Genomic DNA, 24322 nt, shown 5'->3' with positions numbered 1-24322 from the left:
CCAGCCAAAGGGTCTGACACAAGGATCTGTGGGCCAGATCCCATGTACAAACGTCACTGACTTCTGTCACTTTTCTTCACACCTTTTTTCCTTCATGGGTCATAGTGAAGACATACCTTGACCTTTTTGAAATTCGTGGTGAGGAAGAAAGGAACAAAAACCAACAAAACATCCCAAGTCCTGGAAAATACCCTGAAACCTGAAAAATACTGCAGAAAGATAGCATTTTGCAGTTTACAGTCACAAGTGTATCTCTAGAAGCTGTTCACACTGATGGCATGAGAACAACAGAAGTTAAATACGCTTTAAGTATGCTAAAGGCTAAATGACTCTCTGTTTTCCATATCCAAATGACTGCTTGCTACAGCCTAAGGAAATGAGAAAGTGCTAAACTCATAAATACTGAGAGTCTCTAAAGGAACATGTTTTGAGAAAAAGTCACTGTGATTTGTCACTTCCTTCCTCAGCCAGCTCTCACAGGCCCTGAGAGCCCAACAACCCATGACATGATCTGTTCTAGCTCATGGACAGCTGTCCCCTAATCCCCCCACTCAGAGCAAAATCCCAACAAAAACATGTTCAGGAACGGAGAGAAGGAAGGAAAAGAAGTGTGGATCCTCACTGTCACAGAACATTCTTCTTTTCTGTTCCAGGTAACCCAGTTTAAAACCCATTTACAGGTCCAAGTTTTTAACCCTACAGCTGAAGTTTCCTGAAAAAGGGACTCCAAGTGGAAAAACAGTTGCTGTAAAATATCTCCTCCCCTGGCCCCCATGAAACTGGGGTACTACACATCAAACCTGTACACTGCAGTGATAGGAGCATGTATTTACACCTTTTAACTCCTCACAGCACTACAAAATCACAGCAGATATGCTGGAAGGAGAGTGAGGACTTCAGCGTGTCTCAAATGTTTCTGCAACACCAACCTTGAAGTCTGCCACATTCAGGGCAACCCATTCCAGCTCAAATCCACCCCTGCACACCTGAGGAGACACCTGGGCAATGGAAACCTGTGTCTGACCAGCAGAACCTTTCTGCAATGATATTTCAGATCAAGCTAACTGGCATCAACAAAAAGACCATTGCATTTGGAAACTCAGAAAATTTCCTCTTGAAATGGAGAGAAGACAAACACAAAGCTCCTCAAAGCAATTTTCAGAATGGTTTTTCTTTCTTCACTCCAAATAAATCGAAGTTTGATCTTCTGATCCAACAATTCTGTGTGGCATCCAAGTTAGAAATTGCTACAGCTCAACAATCATTAAGCTGAGACCATTCATTAGTGCATGAATGATTTCTTACATTAAGTCTTGCTTCAGGAACAAGATGCTCAGAAGAGCAATTAAGAGAAACAAAGTACTCCTGGTGCAAGCATTTCTAATTTTGTCCTGAACTGACACTGGAGGATTCCTAGCAAAGCCATCTCTTCCTGTTCTCTGAAGAGCAGGCCAGAGGCATAGTCTCAAACCAGTGGGAATCTCTCTTTATGGTGTATTTAACTGGCAGCTCAAACTTCTTTTCTCTGCAAAAGCAATGATTTAAACACAATAAAACCCAATCCAAAGAACTAAACTAAAATAAAAAGGTACAACTCTAATCCTGTCTATGAGACCTCAAGTGCCCTCTCTAGCAATTGAATGCACGATCCTCATTTCTGAGTAATCATTTTGTGTTGTTTCAGGCTGCATTTGTGTCAAATTGTTTTGAAAGCTCGAGTTTGTTTTTCCTGAAGAGCTGGCGTGCCAGTTAGCACAGAGCATTAATAATGCTCAGCTTTCCAGCAGCATTATGAACTGCAAGGAGTGTGGAGGAAACAGGAACTGCAGCTGTGCCAGCTCCACAGCCCCGGTAACCCTAAACTCGAGTTCACCCATCCCCATCGGGGTGATCTATTTGCTGATCCACAGTCAATAAAAAGGCCCTATTTTTAGTTCCGAGCTGTTCACTACTGATGATATTTAATGCCCTGGGAGAGGAGAAAGAGCAAAAGAGGAATGCATCTTCAGGCATCACCAGGACAGGTTCATGTCCCACGTGGGGACAGCTGTGACAAGCCCAGCCTCTAAACCAGGTGATGAAAGGAGCAGAATGTGGCAGCAAGCAGGAGATCTGTGTGTGCTGCTGTGGGGCACTGCAGGCTGCCCACAACGTCCCCTTCTCCTAAGGCAATCGATACTGGGAGAGAATATGCAAATGTACAATATTTATGTGTTATTATATTTTATATTCGTTATCTGTCTATAGCTGATTAAACACATGAATTTTAACATGTGTTAAACACATTAAACACCCTTTCTGCTTTCCATTTTGCCTATTTAATATGTTAACTACAGACATTATCTAGGTTTGGTGGTGGGCTTGGGTTTTTTTGGGGGTAGGTTATTTAAGTTTCCTTTTTCCTTTATTTTTCCTTTGTAATTCAACATATGAAGGATCTTGTTAGTCTTTGCCCTGCTACTTTTCCCAGCTTCCCGTCCCTTTCAGCCTTGAAACTTTTTCATGTGTCTCTAGCTCTGGGAAAGCTGCAGAATGACAAAGTAACAACAGCTTTCCCCTTCATGCCTTTCTAAAACACGTATATCAGCAATTTGAGTGGTTTGGGGTTATTTTAAACAAAGTAAGATAAAAAGTAAAACTTCCCGCCCCAGAAACTGATACAGAAAATGTTTGGTTTTGTTTGTTTGGCTTTTCTTGTTTTTCTTTTGGCCAGAAAGCTGTGTCTCAGAGTTAAATGCGCATCTAGCAGCAAGTCACAAGCAAAAGAGATTCTGATATGGAAATATTGATTAGAAATACTGATATTCTTCCTGGTTCCTCTCCATTACTTTTACAGTAAAAACTTCAACTAGTATTGCAATCACTACACACCAGTATTTGGAATATTGCTTTGTTGGCAAAATCTTCAAACATATGCCCTACAATTAATTTGTAATGACAATATATATTGAAATATTGAAGTTATTTTTGGACATGCATTTATCTCCAAGCAGCTGGGATGTAGTTAAGCTGAAGTTATTTACACGTGAGAAAACTCAACAGAGCTATGTGGGAGTCAGAACTCCCATTAATGGGACAAACATTAATGGGAAAAACAGTAAGTGTCACATCTTTGCTATATGTTGGAATTACTCAATAAGTTCCTACAAAACTACTTGTGACCATGAAAACTGTGTTGAAGCAGGAAAACAGAATGCTAGAACTTTATCTTTTACAACTGTTACAGACCACAAAACCCACTTCAAAAAGAGACATCATGAAAGCCAACACAATCCCATGGAACTCCTCTGTTTTGACAAAAAGAAATTTTTGGAGAACATTCGCTGGCACACTTCCAAGCAGCTCTCACTGCAAAAACTGAGGTATACCTTGACAGTGACAGTAAACACACAGTTGTGTTCCAAGCATCTCTTTTTCCCTCAGGGTGATGTTGCCTCGTGTTACACAGAGGGAAAGAAATGACAGCAACAAGTTTAGCTAGTGGAAATGTAAGTGTATATTCCAGTTTAGAGTCTAAAGGGTGATGGGAAAGACTCTGATAAAATACAGAGGGGAGAAAAATCAGCTGAGAAACTGGAAAGGTCTTTTCACCCTGCGGAGTGTCTACAGCAGCGTCTTACAATGCTGCTGAACCATCAGAAGGATGTGAAGACACCTTTTTCACCATTAGAGCAAATTTTTAGTTCTAACTTTACCTTTCCACGACATCCTCTCCATTCCAGCAGGTCGAGCTGTCTCTCATCACCAGGTCTCCATCACAAAGCCGTTCTGCTATGGAGGCATAAAAGGTTCGGGACCGCTTCATGTAATTGATGAACTCTCTGCAACGTAGAGAACACATTCAACAACACAACAGTGAACACAGCAGCTAAACCCCCTGCCACCCTCCACCAGATCAACACCTAGCAAATAAGTAATCTGCATTAATTTCTATTTCTAGCATATTTTTACTCTTTATAGATTATCCCATTTTACTTAGTCCTGTGTCAATGCACACAATTACACACATAAAGGGTGCTTTTAACACTAAATCTGTCTCACTAAAACTGAAAAAAGGCTATGCCTACTCTTTATAAACAGATTAAACCAACATTGAGAAAACATCATCATAAAAGGCATGGCCAGTACAGACAATGTATTTCTGATGACTGTGTATGGAAAAATGCTACTTCTTTTATAATCTGATTATACCTGTAATATATACCTGGCTGAGGTAGCCATAAAAACAAACCAACAAAACAAGTCTCAATTCAGCACACAACTGAGATGACTTCAGCATGAGGAATTGCCCCAGTGCACTGCTTTAGGAATTCCTGGTTGGTTTGGTACAGATATGTAGAACAAGCTGCAGGACACAGACTGAGCTGGAGCCATCTCTGAGCTTTGTGCCTGTCTCAGAACTCCACTGCGGAGGCCAAAGGACTCATTCTGGTTTGCAGTGCTTCAGCCTGGCAGGCACTGGAGGGGTGCCCGGGGTACAGCTGGATGGAGCTCGGCACAAACCAGCCAGGATTTCTCACTCCCTAGCAGCAACAGGTGCTTTAAACAACATCCAAGTCCCCTGGGAAATGTCCATCCCTGTGAGGCTGAGGCAGTGGTCATCACATCCTCAGAAGTGTTTAACCATCCCATTTACCTTCTGTGATGAAACCCTGCTCTAGATAAATCAGTCATCACATGTTCCTAGGAAACTAACTTAGCCTAACAGAGCAGGAAAGGTGGGATTAAAAGCAAAGAAAAAAACAGGAATTTGGGGGCTTACAAAGAGGTAATCAGCATTTCTACCTCTTGAGCACCAACTTACAAATATGAGCTCTGAATGAAGCCAGGCCCAGCCAGAATGCTGCCTGGCAGAACAACCTAAGAGGATCAGTTCCAAAAGGAATAGATGCCAAAGATTTTACAGGTTCTAAGTCAGAGTCTCCTTTGAAGGAGGAAACCAGCACCCTTTTAAGAGCCTAAGGCTTGCCTTACTCAGCTCACCCCAAGAGGTTTCAACTCTTTTGCAATCTCAGCAGAATGGGGCTCTGACATTTCAAAGCAGCATCACAGCAAATGCAGCATTCTCTGTCCGACTCTCGTCTGACTGAGTGAAAATATTGACTTTTCATCACTATAAAACTGAACACACTAGGGGAGAAAATGTAGAGTTTCCCAGTGCCCCGCAATGTAAAAGCAGCAATCAAAAGTGTTCCAGCTCCCAGATTACAGCTGGAGGTGAGCTAGGTGTAGAGACAACAAAGGATGTCACCTTGTTTTCATTCTTACCGAGAGATTTTTTTCAAACTTCTTGATTTGTCATTCTTTGAAGCTTTCAGAGGCAGAGAACTGGAATAGGCCGGGGAGAATAAGCATCAACCAGGAGAGGTTGGGGAGTAGGGGAGAAGCAGGAATTCAGGCAAATGAGGAAAAGAAATGAGAAACAAAAGAGAAAAGGAAAAATTATTTGAAAGAAAGCTCACCAAGCACATGCACAGGACAATATAAGAAAATAAATAAGGAGAAAAATTATCCTGAGATTTTTTGCAAAGTATACATGCAATCAAAAATGTGACTTCAATACTGGAAAAAAGTACAACTGAGATTGTTTGTCCCAATCATTTTCAAGTAAGAGCAGAATTACAAATGCAGTGCACACAGCAGAAAGTTGAAAATAAATTCAGTGGTACTTAAATGAAGTGTAACTGATACCAAATGGAAGGACTGTAAATACAGGAAGCTATACAAGAAAACGATGGCCAGCAGTTTAGAATGAGAACCACGGGAAGGGGGATACAAACCAGCAGCATTCATGTTCCTGTACAATGAACAATTTACTGCCTGTTAATAAATAATATAAATACAGGTATTTTTTGCTGTTCTGTGATTGCACCACTGAAAAAAACCACCCAACTTTGCAAAACTGGAGATACAGACTGTCAGGCTATAGTGGAGGAAGAGCTGTGGAAATGCCCTTGGTGGTTATTCAGTGCTCTTACTGGAGAGAGCAGGCACCAACTTCAGCAGCCCGAGGACACACAGACAATGCAGCTTTGCCATCACAGCTCTGGCAGCTGATGGCAGGAGAGGCCACAGGACAGGAGGGACCTGCAGTGACATCAGGTGAGTGGTACCTGCCTGCAGGAGAGGCCACAGGACAGGAGGGACCTGCAGTGACATCAGGTGAGTGGCACCTGCCTGCAGGAGAGGCCACAGGACAGGAGGGATCTGCAGTGACATCAGGTGAGTGGCACCTGCCTGAAGGAGAGGCCACAGGACAGGAGGGACCTGCAGTGACATCAGGTGAGTGGCACCTGCCTGCAGGAGAGGCCACAGGACAGGAGGGACCTGCAGTGACATCAGGTGAGTGGCACCTGCCTGAAGGAATTCCAACACAGCCACTCAAAAAATCAAATGAAAATTTGTAACAGGGAAAATCTGGATCAGCTGAAACTTGGGCCCTGGCCAGTGGTTCACGTGCATCTGACATTAATAAGCTGGTTTGTACTAGCACTTTATTACTCAAATGTTAATAAAATCATGCGATGTCTGACCCAACAGATAGTTTGTTTTAAATGAAAATAGGTATCATTGACTTCAAACATTCCCACGGGAATTCTTAAATTGTTGATTTTAAGATGTATAAAAGGTCTGTAAATTCATGGCATAATAAAGAAATCCCAACAAAATATAATTCCCAAGGCTTCCTCCTCCAGTCAGGGACCTAATATGTTCTAGCTCTTTGTTAAACACATTTTATACACAGCTCTGTAACCAGTCTGTGTTTAGTGGTTTGAAATGTTCCATGGAGCAGAGATGCTAAAAGGCAGCTATTCAGCTTTGCTGGGAGACCAGCCCCTGACCAGAACAGTTCTTTGTGCTGAACTCAGCAATAACATTCCAATTTACTGAGATTCTGTACATGCCATTTACATTCCCTGTACCATCATATGGTTTCAATTTTCTTGTCATCTCTATTACATGTTATAGTAACCTCCACATTAAAAAATGACTACAGCAGCAATGCTGCCAGTTTCAGTTAATTCCTGACTATGATTGTGTAATGGTAAAAAAAAAAAATAATAATCAATTTTATGCTTTCCAGTTTAATCATAGGAAATGGTTTCTTGCAAGATCATGCAATATTTATTCAAGTTTCAGCTTCTTTCCTTATTGTCCCTGACACTTAAGTGATGCATAACAAAAAATATGCAGGAATGGAATGCAGAGTAAAATCAAGAGAGATGGGAAATCTCCCAGGAACTCTTGAGAGTAAGAGGAGAGGAAAAGGGCTCAGCTACTACCAAAGAGGATCCGGTCCCTCCGTGCACTCGGGGCCCTTGCAGATCTGGTTGTGCAGAAGAGTGAAGGATGAGGAGGCTCCAGCCAGACCCCAAACATCTCCCCCTGAAGAACCAGATCAGGCCAAGGGACACCATTTACCAACCCCACCTGTCCTGCACCAGCAGCCCTGGCTCTGCCCAACAGCTGAATCCAGAGCTTCTCCAACTCCTCGGAAAAGGAGCTCCATTTTTTACAAGGCCTAGCAGGGACTCAACACCTCTGGAGCAAACAGCCATGTGAAGCTGCCTGGCACTGTGGTTTTAGGGCATCTCTGAGCAGGCTGTACACAAGAGAGGAGAGGCCACCTGATTGTGGTTTCTCCTCCAGATGTGCCAGCCACAGAGGTTCTTCTCTTTGAGCTCGGGAATGCTCTGACATGTAAGGGAACGAGCCACAGCGTTTCTGTTTCCTTGGAGAGTGCTGGCCCATTCCTTCTCTTTTCCCTTCCTGACCCTGAAAGGCAGGAGTGGTGTTCTATACTCCCCTCTAATTTAAGGATCATTTGGAAGGATGTTTATTACCCAGACCTACAGACAGACCCAGCAGGGCCAGGGTGACCTTGCACCTGAACTGACAGCAGCTGACAATATTGCTCTCCATTTCTTAAAATCCCCAGAAGGAGAGGCTTCACTAAAGATTCATGTAATTACTCTCATCATCTGGTTCCCCTGTAGCAATTTTCTGTCACTCTGAGCGCATTTTACACAACCCACTGCAGAAATTATTTCACTCATGTATTATAGATTTTTATTACCTTAAATTGCTTTTTATTGATATCATATGTGATTAAATGATGGAGAATGAACAACGCAGTGATGCAGCCAATCAGTGTGTCTTTCACTCTATGGTTTCATAACTGTTTCCAAGAAGCAGAAGTACAAGCTTCAGGCCATGTGTTTTAGAGGAAGTTGTGGAGAACAGCTTCAAAATTTCCACTTCTTACTATTTATGGTAAATTTCCATCATCCATTTTTGGTGCACAGGCTCTCCACAATACCTATCAACACTGTAATTCAGTAATTTTTCATGGTAATTATATAAGCAGGGACTTAGTTTAGATTTTTTTGGATACATTAATTTTCAGCGTGCAGACCAATTCTGGCAAACTGTCTAATTTACAGCGCATTAGTTTATTTTCTTTCCCATCTACATGCCTCACATTTTAAAAGGTCAATATCCACATAATTCTAGATGGTTGGGAAGGGAAGGAAGCAGATACTCAGGTGAGAAAGAGCAGCTTTCATGCCACTGAAGACACAAATCTGCAACTGTTGAAGAGATCACCTGGTGACAGCTGGGCAATTCTGCCTTTTTGAGCTGCCAGTGCTAAGCCCCAACCAAGTCAGGGAGTTACACAGAAGATGGCCCAGGGCTCCGTGCTGTTAAAAGCCTATTTCTGTAATTGTACTACAACTGTTCTTTGGATTTTTACTGCTGAAGTTATTAATTTAATTTCTGTAATGCTTCTTTTTTTCCAATTTGCATGGTAAAAATTGATTAACTCCGAGGACTAGCACAAACTGTCATGGTTTGCTTTTAAATTACAAAAGGGTAACAAATTACCACTATAGCTCAAAAAACTTCGCTTGCTGTTATTACTTTTATCTTTTAAAACAGTGTTTGTTCCACTCATGCAAGCTGACAATTAGAACAGAAATGGATATAAATCTCACGTTCCCAACTGAAATGCTAGAACCCAGGCTGTGGAAATGTTAACACTGCTATCTGTCATCCAACAGACAGAGAGACACACGGACTGCCTGGGCAGTTCAGATGCTGGGTTTGGACACAGGTAAGCCCAGCACAGCTCCACTGATGTGGCTTGTTCCAGATTAATTCTGCTCTTGGAGAGGACAACGTGCCAGCCAGAAATAGGTACCATGAGTTTATGGGCAGCTTGCTCTGAGATCTACTCGTGTATCATGAGTGGGACTGCAAAAAAATCCTTTCCTAGAATGTACAGCAAGCAAATTCAGGAGCTACACAAGGTAAAGTGACAGAAAAACTCAGGAGATGGAGGAGCAGGGATACCCCTGTCCAGGCCAATACTCAGCTGAAGGTGTCTCAGATGGGGTACAGCTGAAGAACAGAAGCCAAGATGGACACAACAAACCTAAAACACTTCTTCAGCTCTTTCTCTGATATGTGAAAAATCAAGGAGATTCCAAAGGGTCTCATCACTCCTGCCCAGTCCAGTGGAATCAGGGTCTGGCTTGGTGTCAGTGCAATGAATCTTTTTTCACCCCTTCTTCCTTCCCACTTCTGCCCTGGATAAGCTCATGTCCTTACAGAACCTGGGCAGTTACATTTTAAATACTTTAGACTCAGACGTGGAAAGCAGTTTCCTCAGACTATGTCGAGGAAGAGCTTTCACCATTCTCACTGAAGATTCTGGAAATAATGGACATCTTGGTGTTCAGCAATGAAACCAAGTCTGGCCTGTCTTGGAGAGAGCCACAATGTGACACCACAGAGTCACCTGTGTGACTGCCAGTGATGGCAGCAGCTGGGGAGCACACAGAGAGGGGACAGAGCTGTGGCTTGGGCTTAAACAGAGGGAAGAGCCAACAGCACAGATAAAGAGCCTGAGGGTTTGTTTCAAAGCAACTGCAGCCTAGGGTTACCTTCTTTTATTGTTCAGGCTGGTGTGAGCCATCACAAATGTCTGGGTTTCAGTCACTCTCTTCACTGGCACAATATTGGCTGATGACAGGTTCCCTTCTTGCTGTTTGGGCTGTCCACACACTTTATCGACCTGCAGGAAAGGGAGGGAAAGGAAACCAGGGTGAGAGCGGAGAAATGGATTTACAACCACACAAAAGTCTGCCTGCTCCTTGCAGACCATGTTCACTGCAGGAGAAAGGAAGGGTAAGAAAGGATTCCTTTCTTATCAGCTGGAAACAAATGCCTTACAAAAGAAAGACCAAATTCCAAGGCAAAGAACACCAGAAACACCAGTCATGGTTTTTTCAGTGGCTACCTGGACCACAGCACACTTGGAAAGGCCAAAGTAGTGACTGATGAATTACTGGCAAGCTGCTTTTATTTAGAAACATACCTGGAGCTTAAAGGTACACAGATTTTGGTAGAACATCTGCCCCACACATAAAGAGCAGAATCTGTCTGGAGTTTGAAGGAGCTTGTAATCAGAAGATAATCAATTCTTCAATTCTTCCAAGCATTTAACCAGGCCATGTAACATCACTGAGTCCTCACTGCCCTTCCTGAAGCCTCTCACAGGGATTTAGTATCAGTCCAGGAGAAAGCAAGCTTGTGTTTATCCTTTCTGCCTTGTGGATCTGACACTGCTTGTGCATCCTGACACATTTATTTGCTGTAACACCTTTAAGTGACAATAGGAAGGCAAGTCTCTTCTCTTTCTAATCCACAAACGAGTAACCTGTGATGTTTTACCTACACTTAAATCCCCAAGCAAACACAAAGGGACCACAAAGGAAATCCTGCTCTGGGCACGGTACCTCCACTAATGTGAATCACATAGAATCCACTATCCCAAAGAGCTCTGGGTTTGGAACCCTTCAGCAAGGTCCCACAGGGTGAGATGGGTTCCTACTGCTCTGTGCCCTTCCCTGCACCCTTAGAACCCTCACGAGCCTGCTGAGTGTTCCAGCCCATAGATGACTTCAGGTCTCTGGCCCTTCGCACCACTATGATGCAGATGTCAGCACAAGCACGGCACAATTTTCTCTGCCTCAGCCCATTGCCTCCAGGAAAACCACGACTATGTGAAGCTAAGACATCCTCCTCTGAAAGAATAGGCAAACAGAGTGGAGAATTGGAAGCTCTGGAGGCACGACAGTTCCTGTCAGCTTTAGTTGTATGAGTTCCAGTATAATATGCTGTGAAGAACCTACAACTGCAGCAATGGAATGGGAACATACTGGATGAATCCTGACACATCTCCAGCAGCCAGGGTGGGAGGCAGCTGCCTCACTCAACACCACACACTGTGTATATTGGTCTGATCTCACCAGGGACTAGCACAGTACTGTTTTAAAATACACCCTTGGGAAATTAAATAGTCTAGTTCAGTCCCTTCTAGAAAAGGGAAAAAACCCCACTCTATGCAAATGAAAATATCAAACAAAAAAGCCTTTTGAACCCTCTGGAGCTGGACAGAGGGTACAACACAGCTGGACCACATTCCTGCACAGGATGCTTTCTCCCGCCACCCCCGGCTTCCCAGGTCTCCTACAGCACACAGACCCAAATTCCCAGCACAGACCTCTGCAAAATCCATCTCAGATTACATCATGTCACTAAAGTTCATACCTTCAAATTACATACACCTCAAATCATGTCACTGTGCACTTGAGACAGTTTTTACCAACTAAAATCAGAGAGGTTTGCAAAAGCAATGTGGTTCTCGTATAAATAAGTGACGGAGAACTCCCAAGTTTTTTGTTTTTCCTGAAGGAAGATTCAAAGATATTTTAGTCATCATTGCTGTTGTGAATCAACAGTGTAAACATCCAACTGAAAACACCAACTTTGTTTTGATTTGAATTTTTGATACTATAGAAATGACTCTAGACTGCCCAGGTTTCAGTATTTTCTATGCCAAACCTACGCTTTAGGGCTTTCCCTTTAACCAGTACTAACTGTTTCCTGCATATCAAACAAAACCACAGTATTTGAAGGAAAAGTTTTTCTCAGTGGAAAATCTTAACCAGTTCTACTCCATTAAGAATAAAGTTATTTTTTTACGTAGAAGGGCAAATCATACTTCTTTTGTCACACAGGCCTTTTAGTGCCTTTCTCAGTCCAACTCCCCCAGCTGGTCCCAGGCCAGGCAGTATCAGCCCTTCTAGGGGGATTATCCACCTTTGGCATATTTGTTTCAGATTGTCAATTAGTTCAACAGAAATATGATTTTTAATTTTTTAAAAAATATTTTTAATTTTTTTTTTGTCCATGTGGGCTAATTTTCATACATGTGTATTTTTCTGCAAAATAAAACAACAGAAAAGCCTGAATTTTACCAGCTGGTTGGAGCAGCCACAAAGCTGATGGCACAAACGAGAACATCCTGTGTGAAAAACCATCTCAACTTCCAGATGGGATATTTATGAAAAATAAGATAATGTTGTGTAAATTGAAAAGCATGAGGCCAAACACCCAAAAAGGTGTTTTCTGGAACTGCAACATCTGGGATCTACTGCTACAAGTTCCCTGTGTGTTAACAGTGAGAACACAGAGTTGCCCTCCCATCCTAAGGGCTCCACACAAGTGCACTGACACTTTAACCCAGAGCTTGTGAATCAAGCCTCACAGGAAATGGGAACTGCAACTTTAAAGCTCTTACCCTAATTTCAAGGTCTAGAACTTGGAATAATCAGGTATCAACATAAAGAATGACTGAGCCCGTTTGTTAGATTTTAAAACCTGAAATAAGTCTGCCAATCATAAATTACAAACTGACAGAAAATCATCCCTCATTAGTGGTAGGACCCTAAGGTCATTCTGCTTCTCTCTGCCATGATATTTAAGCACTGTCTTCTAACAGTAAACATCTACAGCTGAAAACTCGCATTTCTCTTACCTTGTTACCTTCTGATTATCAATCATGTTTCACAGTCCTAACATTTTTATTCATATTAAAGCTTTTTCCTTTTACAGCAATGATTCCTCTTAAATATCTGTTTTTCTAGCCATAGCTAGATTTCTTTCTGCTGTGAGTTTTTCTTGGTAATGAAAAGCAGAATCATAAATATATACATACACATTTTCTGACCTTTTACTATTTGTTATTTAAAAGAATGACTATTTACAATTATTGCAGAGGCTTAACAAAATAAATGGAAAAATTCTCATCCAGAGCCTTTTTGAACTCTTACAGCTTGAATAACCTTAAACATTGAGGTCATATGTAATATATTTAATAAAATCAAACATGAGGAAAATGTCATGCCCTTCTGGATACCAAGAGAATCTTACCTCTCTAAAGCAGGAGACCTTTTCACTAGTTCAGAAGAGTAATTTTCTTTGATTTTGTAATGGGAAGATTAGTGTTTTAAAAGACAAGATTTTCCCAGTGATTGGGCTTTGAGTTGTTGTTATTAAAACACTGACACATTTGCCTGAGCGTTTCTGTCCCTCAGTTTGTCCCCAGTCCAGCTCTGTAGAGCACCTCTGACAAATTACATCCCCCAGCCCCAATCCCAGCACTGCTGTGCCCCACAGGCGCCACAAACACTCTTCAAAGCACAACTGGAGTTTGCTCCAACTCAGGTTCCAGCTGCCAAGTTTGAAGTGGAGTGTGGGAGTGAAAAACACTGAATTTTGGGGAAATCAGGTTTGGGTTTTCAGACCTGCACATACACCAGGAGCTCTCATTTGCTCAGGGTCAGAAATATCCTTCTATCACTTGATCACCCACAGTAAAAGAAACCAAGCAGTATTATTTGTGATTTTATGCTGTCCAAGCATCAGCCAGAGTTTATTATGGAAACACAGAATCCTCCCAACAAGGTGGCTGTCACCTGCTACTACAGTATTGTTGTAAAACATTAATTTCCAGGGCTCAAAAGCTGAGTGGGAGCCCAAATGATAAAATGCAAGTGAGGGCTCATGGCTCATTGCCACTGCCTTTATCTTATTGAACAAAATCAGGCAAATAACCTCTGATTTTGCCTCCTTTTAAATATTCTCTCCCTTATGAAATATGTTTCCTATTATGACTATTTTGCTGGCAGCAGAGTTCAGCAATACACAAACAAACTAAGGGATTATTAGTTAATTTTCCTACAGGAATATGTTGGCTTTCACTTAGGAGAGAAGCATTCTCTTCTCTCTCATCTTGAATCTAGTGAATAGTTCAATTTAAATTCATTTCCTACAAATCTTCTGAAATCTGGCAGTTAGAGAAGTCGACCATAGATAGTAGAGATTGCTCCAAGGAGAAGGGCGTTATGAATTCCTCAGGGGCAGGAAAGCCTTCTGCCAGACTTCACACTTAGACATCAAAGAATTCAGCCACAGAATTTAAATCCATAAAAAATACGGTTCTGTGTGTTCTGTCTGTGGCAGAAGAGATCCTTGCAGGTACCAACACTGGGCACAGGGAAATTCTGCAGCATGTTATTCACATAAATCAAACTCTACCCCAGACAAAAGTACAAATTATGAGAATGTGGATCATTGTTCTGCAACGCCATTAAGAAAGAGTGGTGAGATAGCCTGTCCTGAATGCACACACATAGCCTTTGTCCACAGGGAGAACAGGCAAGAATTCCTGGAAAAATGTAAAATAAAGAAATACCTTACACGACTTCAGGCATTTCAAGAATTCTACACAGCCTGTATCTAAAAAACTTTTACCAGAAATTACATTGCTGTTATTTTCTGCTCTCACTAGCTTTTAAAATTGCATATTCTGGTCAGTGGATCAAACTATTCACAGTGCATCTCGACAGCTACAATCTTTTAGGCACGCAGAATTCAGTAGTGTTGTCTATTTTGCTCGGGTTTTTTCAAAACATTTTGTTCTAACTGTAAATATATTTACCCAGCTGAAAAGAGAAGTGATAATTATTTATAAAGCCAAAAGGAAATAGCAGCAGCACCTGAGAGGTCAAACGATATCTCCCCTTCTCCTCCACAATCCCCCCTAGATTCAGGACTAATCTTCCCTGGCCTTTGTTACTTGTGACATTTGTCTTTAGATATTGACAACCTACAAAGGTTAAGCTCAATTTTATAATTAATTAGAACAGTCTAGTATGAAAGGAAAATTCCATTGGGAGCCAATCTGAGTGAGCCACTTTAAGAGCTCTCAGAAAAATTAGGTGTCTTTAAAGAGCACATAACAAAATCAATTAAAGGATTTTATTCAAATCTCCCTTTAATCGCTTTTCAAATGAATTACAGTATATCAAAATGGTATTGCCTGTTATTGTGTTTACTATTTATACCCGTTCTTAAGGGAAAGCAATTATCCAGATATTCCTGGAATTTCTTTTATCACTGCAAGCTGAAAACGTAACAAAGAAAAACCTTTCCCAGTGTGTTCTTCAAAGGTTCGATAAGCGCGTACAAGAAGTAGCGGAGAGCAATTGCACACACACACAACACAAATCCTTTCAGGGCTGCCCCAGTGGGGCACAGGGTCCCCCAGACCTGGGCAGCAATCCCTGCCAATGGTCCCTGGCACAGAGCAGCTCCAGTGACACCCGCTGGCACTGCCCAGTGCAGGGCTGGACCGCTGCGGATATTCCTTGGGCCCTGCCACCCGCAGCAGCCCAGTGGCAGTGTGAGGGTCTCTTGGGGGTTAGGTTTGTTCCTTTCCGCCTTAAAGAATTTTTCCCCATAAGTTGCTAAGAGACAAAGTACTGGTGCTTAGATGGTGCTTGACCAACACGAAAGACATGGGAAGGGGAAGATCACACGAGTTTTGGGAGAGGGAAAAGGACAGGGCTGAGGGAGCTGGGTGTTTTTTTGGTTTTGCTCTCGGCATCAGAGAGGACGTCCAGGCTGTGGTTTGCTGAGGGAGAAGTCTACGGTCAACAGAAAGTCCGGTCCTGGGAGATTACCATCATCTGCTCGTGTGCCCAGGAATTCGGAGCCCCTTCGCCTGCCCTGCTGGAGCTGGGCCAGCCCTGCCCGGGAGTCACTGCTTCTCCAGCACTGCTCTTTGTGCTACGCTGTAGCCCCACACCCCCGATTGCTGGGATACCCCCCTGCCTGCTGGGACACCCCCCGACCTGCCAGGATACCCCCCCTTCCTGCTGGGACACCCCCTGCCTGCTGGGGACATCCTGCCTGCCAGGACACCCCCCTGTCTGCCGGGATACCCCCCCTTCCTGCCGGGACACCCCCCTGCCTGCCGGGGACATCCTGCCTTTCCAGCCACCACCATTCCACCTTGGCGCTCTCGGGGTCCCAAGGTGTTGGAGCCCAGGGCATTCCTTTGGTTGCCCTGGAGGGTCAGGGACCTGGGCAGGGGGGTCTGGGACCCCAGCCCAGAGCCCAGAGCTCAGAGAGACACTGGATTTGATTTCAGTCCATGGGAGAGGCTTCTTGCACTGCAGGAAGCATTGCAGGCCACAAGAGTGTGAAAAATAGCAGTTTAGAATATCACAGGGTGAAAAAACAGTGGGTTTGGGATTTTTGGCATTGAAGTGAATGGGGCAAGATGGAGAATTTAGGGCGTTGTCTCTTTCTTCTTCCTTCTTGTTCCCTCACTCCATTTCTGCAGTGACGTTGGCACAAAGTAGTTAGTGAGGATTGGGTCAGAGTAAAGATGACCTTTTTAGTAATAGTGATAGACATTGGTAAGAAATAGTAAATAAAGAATATGTAGCAATTAGTATAAAAGATAAGGACAGCCCAGAGACAGGGGGAGTCACCAGATGTCCGAGCCGCGGCAAACATCTTTTGGACACTGAGAAAATTGTAAGATAAGAACTTATAAACGAAGCATGTAACCTTGAAGACTCCGTCTTTTCCTGCATTTGGCACAGAGCTTTGCAGAGGGCCAGAACTCTAAAACCACCTGAATGCCGGGGAATTTAAGCTCCTGAAAAGGAGCCCCCGACAACTGCCGTCCCTGGGATGGGCAGAAACAACTGCCGTCCCTGAGATGGGACAGAAACAACTGGCACCCCAGATGGGACAGAAACACCAAGGGATCAGACTGCCCAGGCTTTGTGAAACAAAGCCCCTCGAGGTTCCTGGTTCTGTTTATTATTAATGCTGTAGTTCTTTGTTTGCCTTGTTATATTTACTAGTAAAGAACTGTTATTCCTTTCCCCACAGCTCTGCCTGAAAAAGCCCCTTTAATTTTCTAAATCATAATAACTTGGAGGAAGGGGATTGGAATTCCCCATTCCTAGAGAGGCCCCACCTCTCCCTAGCAGATACCTGTCTCTCAAACCGAGACAGGGTCCAGCTGGGCTACCCAGGCTCAGCTTGAGCTGGCCCACTCAGAGAGAGAGCGAGCTGCAGGGTGGGGCTGACAGGCAGCAGGGATCATACCCACAGTTCAGGCTATTCCAAAAATTCACATCTTTCCTTAGGCTTTGGTACCTCCCTACACATCTTTAGTCAAAAACAAGTGTGTCACCCTTCTAGTCCCTACAGAGGAGTCATGTTTTTCTCAAACTAATTTTAGCCATGTTGAGGCATACCTGACCTGTTGATGATGCCCAAGATCTCTTTTCAGCACCTTTTTCACTAAATGCAGCCAGTTTGATCATACCCCAACACAGTCAGTCCCTTTTGTTTCAGGAGAATTCACAGGATGGCCCAGGGACACAAGGGATCATGAAGGGAAGGTTACTGAATGAGGGAGTGTTTCTCCCTCTTTTGCCAAAGACAACTGGGTAGGACAGTCCACTACTCTGAGCCACCTGGAGTCACGTTCCTCGAGACATACTTACTGCAATTATAATTACACCAGAACTGATGATTTTAAATAACTGGCTCAGCTGACTGACACTCATTTTTCATACATGAACAAATAACAATTTGCAGTGAATTACGAGGAACCTGAGCCAGATTTGATCCATGGACAGCTCAGCCACATATTTCTCTGAACATGCAATTCAGCTTCATTTTCAGATTAACACACTTTTGTGGGTGGCCATCACCACTCAGGTATTCAGGCACAAGCCCAGACACACAAACCAAACATCCTAACAGGCCTTTGGTACAACAGACACCTTTCAGTGAAGTATTTTGTCTCCAGGCTTTATATAATGCAAGAAGAATTGCTCCTTAGCAGTTTTCATGTGGCTGGCATTACACAGGATATCCAAAAGAAGGCAAGAAACAGCAACACAGAGCAGAAATAGATGTCAAGCTCACAGGTCTGACAGCTCCTGGTCACATTCTCCCCTTTTCTGCAGGTATAGACATCCTAAGAACCAAGTTCCAGGAAAATAAATGGGAGAAACATTCCCTAAGTGAAAGAGTTTACTCCAAATCTCTTCAAATAAACTGCTTCTGTTACTTTGAACTGACATCTGAGTATGCTCAGGAGATAATTAAATATGCTATACATATAACAAATTTTTGTTGTTATACATATACATATGCATGAAAGACGGTCAAGAGCATTCCCCTTAGGGATGGCTGATGGTGCAAATGTAAACCAGATTTTAAGATACATGAAGTCATGCCTCTCCTACGTATTTATAAGAGCACTTATAAATCAACCCTGAAAACATTTGCCAAAATAGCAATCAACAGCAGAAAACAACATCAATTTCCAACAGAATTTTTTAATCCTGCTATGATTATTTTTTTCTGTTCATTATTACTGTGTTTCATTGGATAGGCAAAATACCTGAGCTTTCTCCAAACAACATCATGAAAGTTACCTAATAAAAACAAGTAGGAAGTCAGAAGGTCATTATAAACTTTCACACTGTCCTATTAGACAAAGTAATGGCATAAGTTTATGCAATCATTAAATAAACATGCCAGTAATAATGTCAACACCTGCAGAGAAAGTCAGACTAACCTTCCATTTTGCATTTAACAAATATAATAATTAGGAAAAACTGATAAACACATTCAATTCTTTTTTTCATGAGATATATAATTTCAATTATGATTTGCTAACAGTTGCTGTCGAAAGAAACATTCTCTCGTGCCTTTTTTCCTGAACACAAAGAAGTGACTTTAGATGACTCTGAAGACTTGAGTAACTATCCAAGACCTGTAACAAAAGCAGGCAGCAAAATTATCAGGGCAGCAGCAGCCACCCTTTAAAAATATTTGGAAGACATTTTTCACATTGAGACAAGTACATCACATCTTTCAGCAAATGCTCAGACCTCTCTCCTGTCTCCCAAGGAAATCCCTCCTATTGCAGTAGGGATGTTTTGCTCAGAGTGGCTACCAAAACAGCCACTTGTGTCTCCTCTGCCTCAGGACCTCAGGCAGGTTCAGCAGCAAAGGGGATTGGGACAAGGGAACACCTGCAGCCTCCCCTGGGACCTGAGTTATCACACCTGGGCCTCACCTGCATCACCAGGCTTTTGATTTCTAAACACGTGAGGCAGGCAGACTCCCTCTGGACACGTGGGGAAAGGATGGAAAGCATTCGCTACAGTGATTAATTAAAATGTGCATCTATTGGGACTATTAAACCAGCCACGTCATCTCACTGGCTGAGCACTTCTGCAGCTGAAACCTGTGGAGATACCAAATCTGCAAGTTTAAGTCCAAAGCTTAGATCAGACCTTTGAATATCACAGCAGAGATCTTTCTAGCAGGAAAACAACTTATTTAGCAGTAAGGACATCTTGTTTTGAACTTATAAGCCACTTGTTAAATAAAGGAAACGTAGCCCCAAGAAAACTGTGAGACTGCCTGCTCTGCAGAATTCATTCTGGCTGTGCTCAGGTGCAGGAATGGTCCCACCACACCAGATGTGTGCTAGAGCACAGGATCAGCCTGAAAACAAGGAATAAAGATGCTTAGAACAGCATCCAAGACTACAACTCCTCATTTATTGTTGTCAGACCTTTTTAATTCTAAATTTTATTTGTGATCCATGCTTTCTTAAAACAAATTCAACAGAAGGATTTACTTTAAACCATTCTATATATTTTTTTAATATAGCCAAGGAGTTTTGTCATTATTCACAAGCCTAGGGATGATTTCCTCGTTGATGTCACATTGAAATTTGTGTGATACATTCCCGTACCTCTCTGACCCATTTCTGATGAAGTTCTGCAACAAGAGCAAACAAAAAATAGTCTTTCTTTCAACTTGAGATTCCCCAGACTTTCTATACAATTTCAAAAACATGACAGAAATCAGACAGGGTATTTTTGAGCTGGAGGGTAGTGAAAACGTCACATTTTTACTTTTAAAAACACATCATAATCTAAAATACGTCTCCTTTTACAATGTTATGTCTTTCTTAATGAGAGAAAAATTCAAGAAGGGACATGGAGTGAACAGTGAGTTACAGTCACTCCAATCAATGTAACTGAATTCATTTGATAAAAACCTTTTGCCAGTAACTGACTGGAAAAGAGTTACCAGCTCTGACTACAGGCAGAATTAATGCCAGCAACGTTGTCAAGAATCAATCATACTTTATCATCCATGCAGTAAAGCAGCACATTGGGCATCAGATCACATCAAAAGCAGCACGGTGAACACGTGTGGAACTTCACAGCCCACTGAATGCACACAGAAAACTGACAAAAAATCTGGATTCTCAGCACAGAACCTGAATTTGCACAGAAAAAATATCCCAAAAGAGCATTGGATTGGGGATCAGAAAACTTTAACTGAGCCAGCCTTACAGGTGAAGGCTAATGGTAGCCCAGAGTGTTTTATAAGTGATGGTCTTTCCTTCTATTCAGCACTGGCAGGGCCGCCCCAGAACAGTGTGCCCAGTTCTGAGCACTGCATGACCAACAGGGGTTGGACTAGATGACATTCCAAAAGACATTTAAGAGCAGGGAATTTAAAGTCTGGATGTTTCTGCTGGACACGTGGATCCTTAATTGCAGCACAAGAAATCTCAGGAAGGGATCCAAACCTAGCAAGCACCCAAAGCAGAAGACAACAAAAGGTACCGAAGTATCTACAAACCTCTAGATTTCCTCCCATGTTTAGATAATTTACTGAAGATTCATCTCACCCCTGCTGAAGTCAACAACGGAAGATCCAGTGCTTTTGTTTCCCACCTCTGGAAGGCACATGGGACTTCCCTTCCTTACAGTGTCCTTAAGACACTGAGTCTTAATCCACTGCATCATGATAAAATACCAGATTAAAACCGGAGGCAAGAGGACTCCCAAGGCTGATGGGAATTCGGTTTAGATAAATTGTTATTGTTCAACACCTGTTCTAAGCACTTCCAAGAAGAAATCTTAATTGCAGAAGGAAAAATAACTTAGTTAAATGCAGACAGCTCATGAACAAAAAAAAAAAAAAAAAAAAAAAAAAAAAAAAATTAAACAAACACTCTCTAAAAGCACAGTGAAACTTCCTTGCCAACAGTTGTCTGCCTAGCAAACACCATAGTGTTCTGAGGACAATTACATGCTCCATGAGACCACTACACTTCTGGGAAGTACTCTGTTCCCCTCCAGTCCTGAGCTGCATTTCTCAACACTGCACCCTTCCCATCTTACAGCCCTCACTGCGAGGCAGGTGTGAACTTTGTAATTTTATCCCCATTTCTCAGACAAGGATGCTAAGGCAATGAGATTAACAAACCTGAGAAAAAACCACATAGGCGGGCTTGGAACTGACCAACTCCTGACAACCAATTTACTTCTTTGACAATTGAATCACGTTCTGAGTTTCACAGCTTTGGCAAACTGCCTGCATGTTTAGATACTTGCCTGTCTCTAACTTGTGGATTTGGGCTACAAATCTCAAGAGCACGGTCTCACAAACATCCAGCTGGGTCCAAGGCTGCCCTGCAGACCTGAATGTTCAGACAATCCCAGCATGATGCTTCCAGCTCATGTCCAAGACCACCCAGCAGCCCAGCGTAGCAACAGCAGTTGGCAGTCTCCGCTGCAAGCCAGCTTATTGTTTAAGGCTGTAATTAAGCTGCCCTGAATATGCAAACTTGTTTCATTCACTGTTTCACTTGCCCAAGACAGGAACTGGAAGCAGCTGATTTCAGCTATGTGGTCTGTGCTCATCTGCTTTTCAAAACATGCGCCGGATTTTTCATTAATAACCTCTATTTCTTTACTTCCTTCGGTGCAGCAGAAAAGAGTTTAATTTCCCTTTTTCTCCAGCCTCTTGAGCCCTTCTGGCTCAAATTGAAGCTAAGTGAAGCCACTGGTCCTTCCAATACAGGTGCCAAGAGACACTGCCCTCAAAAAGCTGTCCCACAACAATGTATAACAAAAGCGGAGGAAAAAGGGATTTGTGTTTCGGTGGCTTCGTTTGAAGGCCAAGCAGAGAGCTGCACTCGGGGCTGGGTGGCAGCAGGATCAGGCAGAGCTGCAGGGCATGCAGCCCTGCCCTCAGACAGGCACAGCACGCTGCTCCCACTGCTGCACCCGTGCAGCTCCCACAGCTCCCACAGGAATTCCAGCTTCTGAAGTAACTCCCCTATGACCTGACAGTTTTGGGGAGCCCAACCTCACCTTCTTTCCAGCATCCTCAGTGCATCTCCAACTAAATCGTCATTGCGATGATTACTGCAAACCAGCAGAGCAGTTATTCCATCCTCACGGCCTGGTAACCACTGCTCACTCAGCTTTCATCCTCTGACATCCTCATTTAAGTAGGATGACAATAAAAATCACTTAAAAATATCCAGCAAGGTTTTGATCTTGCATATCCTGGGGTACATTCTCCCAAATGTAGCCAAAAATCAGCCAAATGTTCTATTTTCAGCATCTATCAGGACAGAACTGAAGGTCTTATTTAGGAGCAAGTTCTTGAAGCAAGACCGTGGACCAGTGAGAATAAAAGCCATCATCTGGTTGCAGAGAAAAAATTCAAGATGAGGAATATATACCTGGGGTGAATTAATTACCACATAATCTACCATAACTACAATTTATTTTTCAATTGTAGACTTTCACAAGGCAACATGATTAGATATAGGCAAGACATTTGCAAAATCTTGTACACCTGGGGCCCAGTTTGGCCTGGTTTTGTGCTGCTTGGACCTGGTTATTAAAAACTGCTGAAAGCATCTTGAGAGCCCTGTAAACATGACCACTTTCACTATTCAACATGCATCCAGGAGACATGGAGTAACAACTAGACTGCAGCAAGCAGCTGACTCAAATCCTTCAGCCACAGTTTATCAAACACCAGCAAACAGCAGGCTGATATTTGTTTCCCTAAGCAAAAACTTTTAAAAATTCTTAATCTCACTTTTATCTGATTGGTAAGACCAGACATGACAAAACTTGTCACAGTGATGAGACAGAGAACCGAACAATGAGAGAGAGAAAACTCTCTCCTGAATTCCAGATGTTTCAGTGTCTCCTGGAGCCTAAATCTCAGATGTCTTGGGTTGAGATTATTTCATATAAGAAATGTAATTTGGGATGAGAAGGCAGTGCTTGTAGCAGACATGTTTTGCTGCCTTTATATAAAGCTGTCTGTCTGCAATAGCAGGAATAAGAATCAAGATCAAACTCCCTTTCTTTTCATAACCATTAAAAATAAAAAAATTAAAATCTCAGCAACCTAATGAAACAGGGAGGTTAAAAAGTAAAACTGGCTTGTTACTAAAACAGGTCTTAATATAGAATGCCTGTAATAATGGAAAAGGATAAATGAAAAGCATGCTGATTCCTGTTATTCTTTGAGTTAGACCATGCCCTTGGGTAGTACACAAAACCCCAGAAATGCAAAATATGAAAGTAATAAACATACAATTGCTCAGAACTTGATAATGATCTCTGTGAAACAAAATCTGAGGATTTCTGGTAGGCTTTGATGAATCTCAATGTGGAATTAAACTGAATGTACTTAAATTAAACCTAAAATAAAAACAGCTGCTGGAAAACATGCATGACCAAATTCCTCATCAGAACATGCTCTGCTTTTGGCTATTTTCTTTTTGATTTTAAAACTTCACTGGCATTCTGTATATTCAGCTCCAGTATGAAGTACAGTAGCTCCTGCTGGCATTCAGTTAAAGCCAATCTAATTTTATAGATGTTTGCCTGACGACTCGGAACCACTGCTATTTCCACTGGTGAAGGATTACACCACCAAATAAATTTACTCACTCTACAGTTCTGTGTGCAACAGGTCCTAAGAGAAATACAGGCATTGTTAATGTTCATGAACTTCCCCCTAAAGCTCTTACGGCAACCCTCAAAGTAAAATAATCATACAGAAAAAAGCTAATTAATTTTCCTAAGAGTTAATCTGAAGAACAAAACAAGATGGACACCTAAGTGGAATTTTCCTACATGAAAAAGATTTGTTCCATTAATTTTGGGGTTTTTTCTGCTTGAGAAACAGGGGAACAGTACAGGAGAAAGAGATACGGCAGAAGAAATAAAGTCTATTATTAAAC

General features: G+C 42.4%; 1 protein-coding gene across 7 annotated transcripts in view; it reads right to left on the bottom strand.

The window, feature by feature from the left end:
- Nucleotides 1–24322, bottom strand: part of LOC120757069 (glypican-5-like) — a 337974-nt gene that overhangs the window by 213541 nt on the left and 100111 nt on the right. For 6 of the 7 annotated variants that reach the window (XM_040074150.2, XM_040074151.2, XM_040074149.2 and 3 more), the window contains exons 4-6: nt 9948–10078; nt 5269–5328; nt 3696–3821 (exon numbers count right to left, since the gene is read on the bottom strand). In XM_040074150.2, coding sequence (XP_039930084.1) covers nt 3696–3821; nt 5269–5328; nt 9948–10078 — 317 coding nt within the window. The remainder of the gene's footprint in view (nt 1–3695; nt 3822–5268; nt 5329–9947; nt 10079–24322) is intronic. The other variant, XM_040074154.2, reaches the window with a different exon arrangement.

Source organism: Hirundo rustica, chromosome 10 (assembly GCF_015227805.2).
Source record: "Hirundo rustica isolate bHirRus1 chromosome 10, bHirRus1.pri.v3, whole genome shotgun sequence".
Lineage (NCBI taxonomy): Eukaryota > Metazoa > Chordata > Aves > Passeriformes > Hirundinidae > Hirundo > Hirundo rustica.
This window is presented reverse-complemented; position numbering and strand designations above follow the sequence as displayed.